At 37.1% G+C, this 14,978-nt stretch overlaps 1 protein-coding gene across 4 annotated transcripts in view; it reads right to left on the bottom strand.

Moving 5' to 3' along the window:
- LOC127875871 (inverted formin-2-like) overlaps positions 1–14,978 on the bottom strand; it is a 149,912-nt gene that overhangs the window by 11,086 nt on the left and 123,848 nt on the right. Inside the window, exons 1-7 of one of the 4 annotated variants that reach the window (XM_052420608.1) lie at positions 10,888–12,449; positions 8,585–8,700; positions 7,561–7,720; positions 5,949–6,127; positions 2,283–2,362; positions 1,182–1,873; positions 293–432 (exon numbers count right to left, since the gene is read on the bottom strand). The exons of 1 other annotated variant lie outside the window; for it this stretch is intronic. In XM_052420608.1, coding sequence (XP_052276568.1) covers positions 293–432; positions 1,182–1,873; positions 2,283–2,362; positions 5,949–6,127; positions 7,561–7,720; positions 8,585–8,700; positions 10,888–11,650 — 2,130 coding nt within the window. In that variant the 5' untranslated portion in view covers positions 11,651–12,449. Of the gene's footprint in view, positions 1–292; positions 433–1,181; positions 1,874–2,282; positions 2,363–5,948; positions 6,128–7,560; positions 7,721–8,584; positions 8,701–10,887; positions 12,450–14,978 lie in introns of those variants that run through there. 2 more of the 4 variants (XM_052420607.1, XM_052420605.1) reach the window with 2 other exon arrangements.

Raw genomic sequence — 14,978 nt, forward strand, 5'->3', positions numbered from 1 at the left:
TGTATACATTTGTAGATACGTTTTCTGTGTGCATATCTTTGTGGGTAGGTGTTATTTATGTATACCTCGGTAATTAGGTTGTGTTTGTGTATATATTTATGGGTAGGTTTTAGTTGTGTATACCTTTGTAGATACGTTCTCTTTGTGTATCCCTTTGTGGGTACGTTCTCTTTGTTTTAACCTTTCTGGATTGGTTGTATTTGTATTTACCTGCGGGTCTTTCTCTTTGTGTAAACCTTTGTGGGTAGGCTCTCTTTTAGTTTACCTTTGTGAAGGTTCTGTGTGTGTATACCTTTGTGGGTACGTTCTGTTTGGCGGGACTGTCCGTCCGGTCGTCGTCCTGTTTAAGACAGAACAGCTGTTCGATGGTGTTGTAGTTGACGGGGATCTTGTCATCCATGGAACACACTGTCTTCCATACGTTACCTTCACCTGCAGAATGTTATCAGAGGCATGACATACCGAATGTAATATACGTGCATACAAGACCTTTAAAGTACCGGGATACCCATTGTTTGCAATTTTCTGATGAAAGGAAGCCATCTGATCCATTTTTAGCGAATTCAAGATGTAATTTTAATAAAATAATAGCATAGAACTGCATCGATTTAACAATGGCTAAATTCGATGCCCATTACGAATATCATTACGTTGATTATTTCATTCGATTAAGTCTTTTGACATGTTTGTTATTTGATCATACGCCACGCCTTGCCAGATTTACATTAAGTGTAACCACAACTATGGTGTGTCATATTATAATAGTTGACATACATATGATATTTATGTTAACATTCACAGCTCAAGTAATTCTGCTAAGATTAACAATATGATTGATTGATGTTAAACAGCAGTTAGAAAAGTGTATGCTACATTAAATATTTAAAAATCCATATATAAAAGCGAACTGTTTGCTCATTTACCAAAACAAAATCAAAGGGAAATGTATGGGGTTGACGGTATGTCACATATGTTTGGTTTAATGTGAATGAAAACTTTCGTCTGGTCTCGATAAGGCCTGTTCACATAAATGCACACGAAAATTGGAAAATACCGTTTTTGTCTGATCTGGAAAGGAAGAAAAGCCAGCGCTCTATATGCAACAACACTTACATTGCACACTGTTCAATCCCATTATTTAAATCTTCACTAATTACTGTGTACTTATTATACTAACTTGCCTGTAACTGAGTTTGGTGGTATCTTCGACCAGTTGAAAGTCTTCATTTTGTGTTTGGGAGTAGGCGTGCTAATCCTCGGCACGGGGTCTGGTTGAGATCTAAGTGGGAACGTTGCTGCTCTTTGTATTCCGCCTGGCGGGGGTGGTGGGGGCGGTGCCCCGCCGAATATGTAACTTCCAAACCCAGGAGGTGGTGGGGGAGGAGGTGGTGCTCCATACCCTGGCTGTGGAGGTTGCGGGACCCCCTTTCCTGGTGGTGGTGGTGGTGGCGGGGGCGGTATTGGTATCCCACTTCGTGGTGGTGGAGGCGGTTGTGGTGGCAACGGTGGTAGAGGGTCTTGTCCGCCGGGCATCGGACAAGGAGAAGGATGAGGTGGGGGTGGAGGAGCAGCAGACAAAGGCCCAACTCCAACCCCTTGATATACAATATCTGAAAGGTTGTTGGCTTGTAATTCATATATTGCACTTGCAAATGACGCCTTTGTGTCAGCACTTAACACAGTCGAATTCGTCGTGGGCTCCGTCTGGCAACTAGTTTCTTTACTGTGCTTATTGAAATATCCGCAGTGATCACACGGCAGATCGTTTCCGCCAGTGTTCCCGATGCGAATGGTTTGGGAGGTCGGCCCCCGGGGTAGGGGCATGTATATAGCCTGGCGTATAGCCGACTCAGCGCAGTCCCATCGCACATCCCTGGTGAGAACATCGGTTAAATAACATTTTGATCATATGAATTGAAACCTACGTCTTCTCTTTCAAGATTTTTTTTTATTTCTTTACGTGACGAACACACGTGCGTCAAAATATACGCTTTGGAGTAAAATTCCACAATCCAACCTATTTAACAGGATGCTTTCATTGTTGTTATACAGGTTAGGTATATTTTATATGTTAAGAAAGTTAAATCAAAATTATATAAATCATAGACACATAACGCTATTCATTTATTTATTCATGACGACTCTACAGTTAACAAACTCAAAATGATTGACCCACACTTATTAATGATATACATGTATTAAGCATATCTGTTTTTCGTAGAAGGTTTTATACGAACACATTTCATGAGAAATCGTTTCAGTATTACTTCGAAGCTGCGTACCCATCTTGGTTGTCTGTGTCTATACGCAGCAGCGTCTGCAGTATGGTGAGCAGATCGTCCGAGTGCGGCGTGTTGAACACCTGGATATGCATCGACTATTATATTATACATTATAACAAAACAAAATATAACATAACGTTTCATAATATAACACACTTCCAAACAAATTTGGTTTAAATTGTGTATTTACATTTTTAATACCGTTTAAAAAAATGAAATTTCATCTCCAATGGTAAGTTAATCATTAATTGCTAAAAATATAAACGCGTGTTAGTTTGTGTTTGTGTGTACAAAAAGAACACACATTTTCTAAAGACTCAATTCACGTCGGTGGAAAAAGTACGTAGACTCTAGATGGCACCGCTATCGTCGCAACATTGGTCGTACTTAATACAACTTAAGCGCCCCCCCCCCCCCCCTCATGATCGATGGCGGCTTCAACATTAATTAATTGCAACGCTTTATAAATTGTGTTATTTCCCATCTTTATTTTAGTGAGCAACGTAAGTATCGATCAAAAAGATACATTTTTTTTCCCAGTAAAGTGATAAATGTCGGATTTATGTCTCATGTGTCTATAACAATAAAGTTTCTTTTGCAATACTGTGAATGATTTATACATGATGACTCGTAATTTGCGAACAAGGTGGTTGTGCACAATATAAATGGACAGCAAAAGACAATAAGAAGCTTTCAAATGCCGCGGGTATAACAAAGGTTATATCATGAATAATAATAAGGATGTCTATTTTGTCATTCTCCATAGGTTGCCAAGTATGTGATTTAAATATAAAACACGAAAATTAGTCATTGAACTGTAAATGAATCCGTTGAGAACAAATGAGATCTTCCAATCATATTAATTTATGTTAACCTTAAAACTAAGCATTTTTTCCGAAACGTTCCACCGCGTTATTTTCAAAAACGGACTTAATAAATTAAAACCGAGCCTATTCGTGGAAGTAAGAGCTTCAATCTATATTGGTACATGCGTCAAGAGCACCGCGAGACATCTACGGATTAACAGGCATTTAAGACTAGGAAGCATCTTTAATGGCATCAACGTGATTACTAGTAATCAAGAAGTCTTAAGAGCCTCTCTCGGATAAGAAGACATCATTTTCCAACTGCGAATAGTTAAATCTTCTCGTATACGAGATCAGTGCCGTATACAAAATGCGTTTCAATATACTGCAAGGCAAAATAAGTTCTATGGAAGACAGCATTTTCATACATTTGTGTCCTTCTATTCACAGAATGTGTCTATATGTAAGTCGGAGACATTTTATATACAAATATGATTTTGAAGAAATACACATGCATTTGTGATACAGATTTCGATTTCGTGTCCATTTTAATTTAAATTCATAGCAGAGAGATTAATAGCAGTCAATTATATATGCCTGAAAAAGGGAGTTATAGGCATGTGCGGCAAGTGTCAACAAGGGTCTTCATTTAAACGAAAAATACAATAAAAGCGTTAAGTATCGTCCCTTATTAGCCTGTGCAAACTTTTCGCACATGCATTTAACCCCCCTTTTCACATAGAGAAGGTCATATAATAGTAAAGTAAGCAAAGAGGACAACTTATAAATATAATATACTTATATCCATTATTAATGAAAGAAACACAATAACGCGGCCGTATACGTAGGGATACTCTATGGGATAATATCACGAAACATCACATATGCAATGCTCGATGCGTTTTAATAGAAAGACACTTTATATGGCATAAAGCGTGATATTAAGCATTTGACACGATCGTGATTACGAAGCATCGTTTAAAGACACGTGTCCTTACGCATGCCATTAATCAACGTGTAGACGATTCTGAAGTCCGTGCGATGCATCTGCATACTTTTTGAAAATTATACTTCCTGCATTAAATTATTGGACATTCACTCCACGATGGAAATTAAGTCAACGTTAAGTGTTTTTTTTTTAATGATTGACGACATAGTTTGGCTTCGATTACTGAAAATGTCGCATTTTAGATTTTCTCACTTTTCGCGACATAAACCACATAATCATCATAATAACTCCATACGGTCATCAGAGTAACTTCAAAAAAGGCATTTACTTTTGCTTTTACACTGATTCCAATCTGATGAACATTATTGATCCGAACAAGTTTGCCCATTACAAATACATTTTCTCCAGCAGTATAATTGTTTTCTATAAATATAATCGAGCATAATTTGCATCCCACAGACAAAAAAAAAACAACAGTTAATTAAACTGAGAAATATTGCGCGCATTTGCATTTTTTTGTGGAATTAGGAAATAATACACATAGGAACTTTATTTAAAAATGACAAGTTATATAAAACAAAAAATAAAGTGTTTTTATTAGACCGTTTAAAAAAATGCAATGTGTTTTCAACATAAACAGAATTAGAATTTAGCACATTAATATAGGCATTGGACTAATTACATTTGTATCATTTCGATATGCAATGCAATCATTTTCCTAAATAAAGCAAAACCCTGCTTGTAAGGTCGTAAATGTTCGAGTACAAACCTCGAAATTTCCTTGGATGTTAAAAGCGGGTTACGGCCGTATAGAACTCTCAATATCTTTAACAGATACATGCTGACGTTCTCTTAATAACGATGACACGTCAGCAAATAATATGTCTATTACTTATTACATTAGTAAAAGCATTCAGCATTGAAAAAATCGTAGAAAACATAATGTGAGGTAAACTCCGAGGTTCCCATGGTATGGTTTGATATCTAGCACTACACCGGATCACATGAAGCCAAAATGGCTCCAGAAGCAACTTGTTTAGAACTCCGGAGACTGATTCCGCGAACCGATACAGAAATTGTTCATGGACCGCTCGAGGCTCTATGACTGCAGTATAAAACGTCGATTTAGTTCTTGACATTTAACTATCACGGCTATTGCGTTTTTATTGATGTGGCAGCGTGTTTGTTTTCGAAGGTAATATTGTTGGGCGATCATACGTCACCAGGTGCGGCTAATCAATGCTTATTGCCTCTCGTCGATTTTTCTTCATTTAAAGACGATCCGCGACATTCGAACTTTTGAGGCGCTTATATTTGCCAAGAAAGATTGAATTGGAAATTGATAGTCGTCAAATAATTATTTGAAATTGTTAAGGTATTGATCAATGTGTTTTTTTCACATAGTATTTGTGTGTTTTATCTATGTATGCGTAGAACAAAGATATGTAGTATGGAGAAATTAATCATCACAATTAGGAATCAACACAAATTGATTTGGTGGGATGAAGAATTATGCAAACAAGACATGCGCCATAATTCACAATAAATTTAAGTGCGACAATTACGAACATGCCTACTTCAAAGGTAGACAAGCAACATTCAATGTTGCACTAATCGAATTCCGTGCAAAAAGTGTTATTTTGTTTTTGTTGATTTTTGTTCTCGCCAGTTACAAGATTCATGAGGAAATAATATTTGCGTTAAACTCATATGTTTCTCGCATTATAAAATCCCATATTTAACCGTACTCCCATTTCATGGCCGTTAATTTTTTGCACCACCTCATTTTGGCGATGCATTAATAAAGGAGCCATTGCTCCTTCCTAGGTGGCGCTAAATTTCGAAGGCGCCAGGATTTAAATGGCGTCCATTGCGTTGTGGCGTCCTGATTTAAGTGCATTGTGTTTGTACCTTTTGATAGAGCGCATTGAAGACGGCGTTGTGGTCGGTGATGTCGATGCCGACGGGATTAAGCGCGTTAAAGGCGTCGTCATCGTCCTGTTTCTCGTCGTCGAATACGTTACACTGGATCACGAGGTCATCGTCCTCCTCGCCTCGCAGCTCGTCGAGGATGTCAAGCAGGTTCAGACCTGTGGCACAGTGCAAATAGCATCTTAAATCATGTCCAAAATATTGCACTCCTGAACGCGTATATACAACAGCAACAACAACAACAATATTTATTCAGCAGTTAAGTTTATACAAGCTCATAGAGTAAGTTATTTATGCATTAAACAGTTTAAGTTAGTGTGGAACATACTTCACGATACTGATATGGTCAATCTAATGTGTATTGTGCAAGTATATTGGTTTTCGAACTTTGATTCCATTTAATGTTAACAAACATTTTCAGAACGTTTGGTGAAGATTCGATGAAAGCTTTGCGACCAAGAGAGCGGAAAGCCGCCCGCCAAACCGCAAAGCGTGTGTCCATAATAGTTCCGGTCATTAGACAGGCGTAAACAAGTGAGTGGTAATATTTAAAACATAGGGAACATTTGCATAAAAATGGCCCAAATACGGCTACTCGCCGGGTATCGTATAGCGCTATCAAATCATTATCATATATACTTCATCGACAAGTAGGAAAGTGAATATCGCGTTATTGTATTGCCCTGTTAATTACTGCCATTAAAGGAAACAAAAGCGAAAATTTTCAGGATGGATACTCGTGTAAATGTTGGGTGCTGACGACTGACGTTATATCAGATTATCTGCTTATGGATGCAGACATCAGCGTGTGTTTCCTGGCAAATACAGAGTGTCTGGTGTCCTGATAATACTTATCAAATCGACATCGATCTCTTTTTGATGCAGTGTTTAAGTCTAAACAAAATGGATATAGCAATGTTTTAAAGTACGGCTGCTGAGGAAAAGCAATACATTACCATAGTTTGTACAGACACATTTTTAGACATTGTATGTGCTATGAAATGTATTTAAATATATATAACTGTTTTAAAAGTATAAAGAAATTGTTCATTTTTTTCTGTTATCAATCAACTGAGCATGTATTCCAATTTAATTTAGCAAAAGCACCCCTGGCTTATGAACTGGGTCCTGGCTTATGAACTTGGTCCTGACCTATGAATCGGTTCCTTCCATGTGAACTGGTTCCTGACCTTAGAACTGGTTTCTGACTCCTGACCTTGAAACTGGTGCCATACCCCTGACCTATGAACTGTTTCATGTCCCCTGTCCTATGAACTGGTGTACGACACCAGACCTATAAACTACTTCCTATCCCCAGACAAATGAACTGGTTCCTGACCTATAAACTGGGTCCAGACCTATGAACTGGGTTTTGACATACGAATTTGTTTCTGACCTATAAACTGGTTCCTTGCCTATGATCTGGTTCCTGACATATGAACTGGTTCCTGACCTCTGATATGTATTGATTTCTGACCTATGAATTAGTTCCTGACTTATTAATTGATTCTTAAACTATAGACTTGTTCCTGACCAATTAAGTGGGTCTCGACCTTTGAACTGATTCATGGCCTATTAACTGATTCCTGACCTATGAACTGATTCCTGAGCCTGACGCGCTCCTCCAGTTCATCCGTGGCGACCAGGATGCAGTTAATGAAGGCGATCAACGTCGTCTTGTAGGGAACGATCTCCGCCGTGCGCAGCTCATGTACGATCACGCTGAACTTGTATCGGTGCTTCTTGGCAACCTGCAAAAGCAATTGGCATCGGAATAGTTGGTATATGGATTATTGAACTATATGACAATCTGATATGTTGACGATTAATGCAAATTATAACAATACGCCCTTTGGACCTATATTAAAGTTATTGGTTGGTACCATGCAAACGTGGTCTAGATGTATCGTATTAATAGTCACATACTAATCATGCTTATACGTAACTTGCATTCAAATCACAATTCACATCACACATATATATATATATGTGTAATTGTTATTGTTACCACAGATAAATCAAATGATAAAATCAGCTTTCACCGACTTCCGAATAACTACAATTAACATATTAACGGTTACAAAATCTTGATCATTAAGGGCCAATTTCCATTCGTTTCTTTGTTTTAGGTGCGGTCTTGGAGCCGACTTTGCGTATGCATTCGTACAAATGGAACCGCGGAACTATTGCGTTGAATCGTTGCATTATATAAGCCGTGTGATTCAAAGCTACGTTTCTGCTGCGGAAAGCAGAGCTCCAACCCAGCATGCGGATCCGCGCTGTATGTGGTCAGGAGCTGCCCAGACCAGTCTCAGTAGCTGCCTTTTCCGTGTTAGGTAACATATTAGTTGTTTTGGTCTCATAAGCGGACAAGGTAGCTCCTGACCAGACAGCGCGGGTGTGCAGGCTGGTTTTGAGCTATGTTGGAGGCATCATGACATAAGACACATTTTCGCTGCTCACATATAAGTTGATGCCTCTTAGCAATCCTCTCAAATGTAATGTAGTATGAAAATGGTTGATAACTTCCATAATGTCATTAGAAAAATTCAACGGATATTATTAACAAGACGCTCGCTTACAGTGCTTCTCCCCACGGAATGAACTCGGCTTACCTTAAAACTGTCCAGGGCGGTCATGGTGAGCCGGTAGCCGTCGGCAGAGTAGACACAGAGCGCCGACAGCAGCTCGAATACCTGCTTCTTTACCATCACGTTGTTAGTGTCCAGCGCTGAAATACACACACAATATTATTTTATTCATCGTCATCGTCGTCGTCGTCATCATCATCATAATCATCATCATCATCAACAACATCAGAATGAATATCACCATTCAAAGCAACAGCACACGTATAAGAAGCATATCCTCAAAGCAACCTTAAATAAACAATATTTATGTGATTTTTTAAAGGGGCCTTTTCACGTTTGGTAAATTGAAAAACAAAATAAAAAAGTTGTTTCAGATTCGCAAATTTTCGATTTAGTTATGATATTTTTGAGGAAACAGTAATACTGAAGATTGACCATGCTCTAATATAGCCATTATATGCATCTTTTGACGATTTAAAAACCTGAAAATTATAAAGCGTTGCAACGCGAAACGATTTAATAATTTGGAGAGTTCTGTTGTTGTCGTTAGATTTTGTGAAACTACGAGGATTGCTTATATATAGTATAAAATAGGTCTCACTTTGTATGCGGAAGGATGGTCGAGGGGTCTAAATGGATGACTTTTTAACTCCAGGACTCCAGGGATCAGTGGTTCGAGCCCTATGGAGGGTTACTTGTTTTTTTTTTATTCTTGATTTATTTACTGCAGCTTTTTCGAGCAAATGTTTACATTTATCAATAGAAGGCATTTAATGACAAACTTAAAAACATGCCAAAATATGTGAAAAGGCCCCTTTAAGACTACTTATAGATATTTAATGACAAAAAGTTTCTTCCACACATTAAATCATTCGCTCTTGAAGTCTCTAAATAATGTACCTCTAGCGAAAATGAGAAAAACATTATCACCCATATAAATGCTAGTGCTACAATTAATTGAGATAGTGTTTTAGTTTATCAATGGAACGCAATATGGGTGTTCCTATGAGACGTTTTTGTTTAGAGACTATTTCGGTCGCCATGGTAACCGCACTTAAAAAGAAATTATTTGACATCGTAGTCTGCGGGATTGTGTAAACCCGTCGGAACTCGCAGAGCGGTGCCCGTGCAGAAATTACAAGCCACCTAATAAATTTTTATTTTAACCGACATTTTATTGGCATTTTAACAACAACCGTGCGGTGAAATCTCATGCGGAGAAAAATGTACGCGTGCACGGAGTGAACGGAATTGTTGTCTTCAATCGCGATAAAATGGCTGTTACGCCAGCAGCGACACGACTTTAATTGCTGCGAATTATCGTAAATTCTGATTGTTATAACGCTGCGGCGTTTGCGTCAGGCGAAGTTGAAGGGGAATGGAGTGAAGAGTCGAGGGGAAAAGGCTTACGGTGTTTTTAAGGAATTATAATGATCACCTCGACATAATAGTTCAGTAGACCAATTTGAATGTAAAATATGTACAATGTCAGGGTAGATGTCAATACACGTGGAAAAACACGTCATAAACTCAGTATAATACCTGCTCTTGAAAATCTTTAACCAACATTTCTAAGCGATATAAAAGGTACAATATATCAAGTACGAATACACGGGCTAAAGATTGTTTTCTCTAGTTTCATTAAAGGCTTCAAATAAATATGATCGTTATAATAATGAAACGTATTTGTTAACAATTCCAAGTAATACAGGACAATACATAAGCAAACTCAAAGAAAATTTTGGGTTTCTTTTGCTGGCGAAGATATTTTCGCTTTCTTTTATATGAACAGTTAGGCCTTATTGAAATAGAGTAGTAGTACGTAGTCAAGGCCTCTTAATGTTTTAAGATTTACAAATTCTGTCAAAATGCAAAAAGCGTAATAGGAGTTGATTTTCGCTTAGACTGGCAGAGATCGGCTTTTCAAAGGTGAATTGAAAATATCTTTGTCTGTATTCAAAATGAACGCTTATTACGTGGGCATGCATAAGTCTCAATAATGTTTCAATAAACATTGAAATTAATGTTTGATTTTGTGTTTGAGCTTAAAAAATACAAAGACATCTTTCTTTAAAAGTGTTAACGCATTTATATTCTTGTTGAATCTTTAATTGTGGATGGGCAAAACATATGAAGCTAAACTGCAAAGAAATTCATTTGTATACATGTCGCTTTAATGTGCTTTAAGATTTAAGCAGAACTCTTGAAATAGACAAGTTTGATTTTCTGTACGATTCTGCATATTCTAAATCGTTTAATATAATTAAAACGCATGATGACAGAAAAAATATTTCAAAGAACAAAATAAAATGCTAATATTGTTTCACCTGTGGCGAACTTCTCGCCAAACTTATTAGACGTGGTGAGCGTATTTAGACCAAGCTGAGAGTTCATCACGGTCTTGATGCACATGACACACTCGAGACGCTGGACGAGGTTGGAGAACGTGCCCGAGTAGCTGCCGAACGACTGCAGTCCCTCGAACAGCATCTCCAGGCCGCCCAGCTTCAGAAAACCGCTCATCCAACGCCGGTCGTCCGATTTCAGTTTGGTCCGCAGGCGAGAGAAATTGAACACCGTCGGATCGCGGAGTAACTGTACCAGAGACTGCGATAGCGTGATATCGCTTATTATGTTGGCCAGTCGACTCTCAGACTTCCGCTGTTTCAGGTCTGGTTTCCCGTCCTTTACCTTCCTGCCACATTCCGGTTGCTTAGCAACCGTCCCCTCGTTCATGGACTGATTTTGCATAGTTACAACCTCCCCTTCCAAGGACTGATTTTGCCTAGAATACGAATACTCGGTGACGGATTGATATTGGTTGGCATTCGCACAATCGTCATTTGACTGATTTTGCAAAACAACCGTCCCCTCGTCACATGCGTGATATTGCTCAGCAAAATCGCCCACATACAGTTGTTGATCACCTGCAGTCTTCACATCACACCCAGACGGTGGGGTTTCAGATAACGCGGCTTTTACCACATCGCTGTCGCTAGTAGAACATGGACGAACAATATTCTTATTTTCAGGCGGCAATATAATTGTCAGGTTGCTTAAAGCACGAAGGTTTCTTTTTGATGACATCATCGCTTTACTGGAACTTCAGTCATAGAAATAAGCGCGATATGCAAACAATATTATACGTTAACGTCATCGGATGTTTGTGTCTTATCTGATTCTATCAAACAATATCCTTTTTTGCGAATAAACGCATACTTTTTGAAACATGTAAACAGAATATATGTATTTAAACAGAAGAATGTCAGAATATAAATGTCCAAGCGGGCGGTTAAAAAAAGAAAGTCAGAAAATACTGACAGCTTTTTTCTTTCAAAGTTGTTGTTTCCCCTTTTTTTAATATTTTGTTAATATTTGCTGTAGGGGTTTTCCATATTTCGTGAAGTGTGAAACACTGCCAAATCAGTACGAGAGATTTCAACACATTTCTGAAGAGTCGGCATCTTTAATTAAAACTTCACTATTTCCTTTTTACTCACCCTCTTTATTGTTGTGTATGTATAAATACAATGGACCTTGCTTATGGATCTATAATGACATTCACAAATTGAACACCAATTCAAGCAGGATCTATAATATTAAATAAAAATACACCTTTTTCTTTAAATCTTACGCGCTTAGAGATCTTATTCCCATTAAACCAACGCTTAAATTTGAAAAACGAAAAACGCTCGTGATCTCATTCACATCTTTTAAACATATCCTGATTGTTATTACACATTATAAACACTATACTGCACGGTGACAGACGACTACAGTACTATTGGCAATTTCTCTGGCGAGTTTATTCACATCGCAACGAGATAGCTATATTTCCATTAACCAAACTGAGCTCGCGCTCTTTCTCCATTTTATATTAAACGAAACACACAAGTCACCGCGTTTTAAATTGATTCACTTTTGCAACAGCGTATATCATAACTTGATAAGCCGCATGAAATCTCACAATTCAACAGAATAGCTTGCCTTTTTCTGCCAAAGTAAAGGATTATACTTAGAAAACATTCTGGAATCCATTCGCTGATTAAATTATTAGAATACCAAAACCCATAATGTCAATTTATAACAAATATCGATACGAAAATATTATCAACAAGCATTCACAGATATGTGCTGACGTTCTATTAAATATTTATACGCGAACAAACAATTTCTGCAATGGACAAAGCGGGCGCAATTCGCAGGGACTTTTTTGCCGAATCGGTAAAGCATCTTACGACACAAAATACTATTGCTGTCAGCTAATCGGTCGGTAGAAACTATCGCCAAATGTATCGTTTGTTGACCGTTAACAGAGAATGTCGATCTAATCTATTATCATACAGTTGACTAACTTAGTTAGCAACGTAATCCTAAAGCTGTCACTCGATCAAGGCGGTGGTTTAACTTTGATGGGAACTGCCGACGTTGGAGCCAAATTCGACACGCAATAATTAAATGCATGTTTCAAAAATGTATTACATAAATGATCTTAAAGAAGATGCAGCATTTCCATTATTGCATTTATAATGTCAATGACTTTAAAGATGCAGAATGATTGAAATTGCATTTATAACGTTATCCATTTTCTGAAGATGCAGTTTAAGTGTTATAGTTGCGTGCCGACAATAATTCTAAATTTACACCGGCATATGAATTTAAGTTCTACATGTTTTCAATGTGCAAACTGTGCCCATTTTCAAAGTAAATTTCTGTATTCAAACGTGTTTGAGATATGATGTTCTAATTTCGCACCGTGCCCTCGTGTTTATTACCAACAGATAAGAAACGGACATTTCTCTGTATATTTTTGGAAAGACAATTCGGTCGATTGCTGACTCCAACGCATCCGAGTACCATCAATCGTCGTGAGGACTGCGTACCTTGTGGATATCTGTTGCATAAATCAAAACAATATCTATTATTTGTGAAATGAAGTTTGTGTATTTAAAAAATATAAGTAAACCTCGTTGTTTTCTATATGAATAAATGGCACCTTAAATGACACCAGAACAATAAACGTACAATGCAGGTTTTTCTTTCCAGATTATTCGAAACATCTAACAATTATAGAGTACAGACTTTTGGTGATTTTTTATTTTACGCATGTTAATATACAACAGTCCACTATCTTTTTAACATTAATTGTTGACTTCCAACACAAATTTGGATCGCTTATTTATCTAATATTAATCAAAACGTCGTATGGCTTTACACTTGATAAGACTTTTTTACTGTAGGCATACAATTTGATTAAAATTATAATATATCACTAAGCCCTGAACCTACATGTGCTTAATTTTCAAAAGTGGAAAAGGTCCCTTATTTTTACAAATTCAAATACATGTTAACAAATCAGTCGTATAAAGTCATTTTAGTATAAAATGATAGGAAATTACTTGCTAACCATGCAGTAGTACATTTGAAATTATTTAATGGATTTCCTCTCAACATACATGCAGAAGTCAAAATACCTTTTTAGCACACTTTTTCTTGGCTTACTCTCAATTAAAAATTCTTAAAATGTATTATTTATTCTTTTTTGTGTAAAAAACAAAACACGTCACGTTTTAAACGACTAACCAACCCATAAAAAAGGCTCGTAACAAAAAACCATGTTAAACAAAGCTCCTTTTAAAGAAAGAGCACGTATGTGTGTATACAAACTAACATTTAATTACGATATATGTGTTTATTTAACGTAACATTGTGGCTGTGGTGTACGATTTATTAAAATATAAAAGTGTAACTCGAGCTGCAATAGCAGCAGGGCAACATTATTATTGCATTCTCTCTTTTCGTTTCTGCAAAGGATTGATGATTAAAAAAAACAAGTGAGACGCACAGCAAGAATAAAGGTCACATAACCCCAAACCGGAACTCCTGTTTTTAAGGTTACATGCAGTCAGTTTAATATTTAGCACACATTGTTGAGTGCATGCTGCCTAGGATTTGTAAAATACATTGCAAATGGCTAGTTTTGGTATCAACTTGAAGGTATATTTGTAAGCAATAAGAAAATAAGCCATTTTTGTGCTCTAATTTTTGTGTTGATGGTTCCCGGCTTTGAAAGTAGGTCATACTATTTGAGCCCAAAATGGTTGTCTGCACAGCTGTCAAAACCGGTTTGCCTATTCTAAGGTTAATATTTTGAGTTAGAACTCATAGAATTTAATGACATGCATTTTTTTCAAAAGATTATGCATTTATCTTTCCAATGATGTATGATGATGTAGTGGGTATGCGCTTGATCATGGTAAAAATTGATATCGAACTTCAACTATTTTGTATGTAATATAGAAGGAAATTAATTGCGAATGCGTAACCTAAACATGTTACCAGTTATTACGATTTAATTCGTCAAACATAAGGTATTCAATTTGCAATGTTAAACACCTTTCTTTCTTAGTTAAATTCA

Source organism: Dreissena polymorpha, chromosome 4, assembly GCF_020536995.1.
Source record: "Dreissena polymorpha isolate Duluth1 chromosome 4, UMN_Dpol_1.0, whole genome shotgun sequence".
NCBI classification, from domain to species: domain Eukaryota; kingdom Metazoa; phylum Mollusca; class Bivalvia; order Myida; family Dreissenidae; genus Dreissena; species Dreissena polymorpha.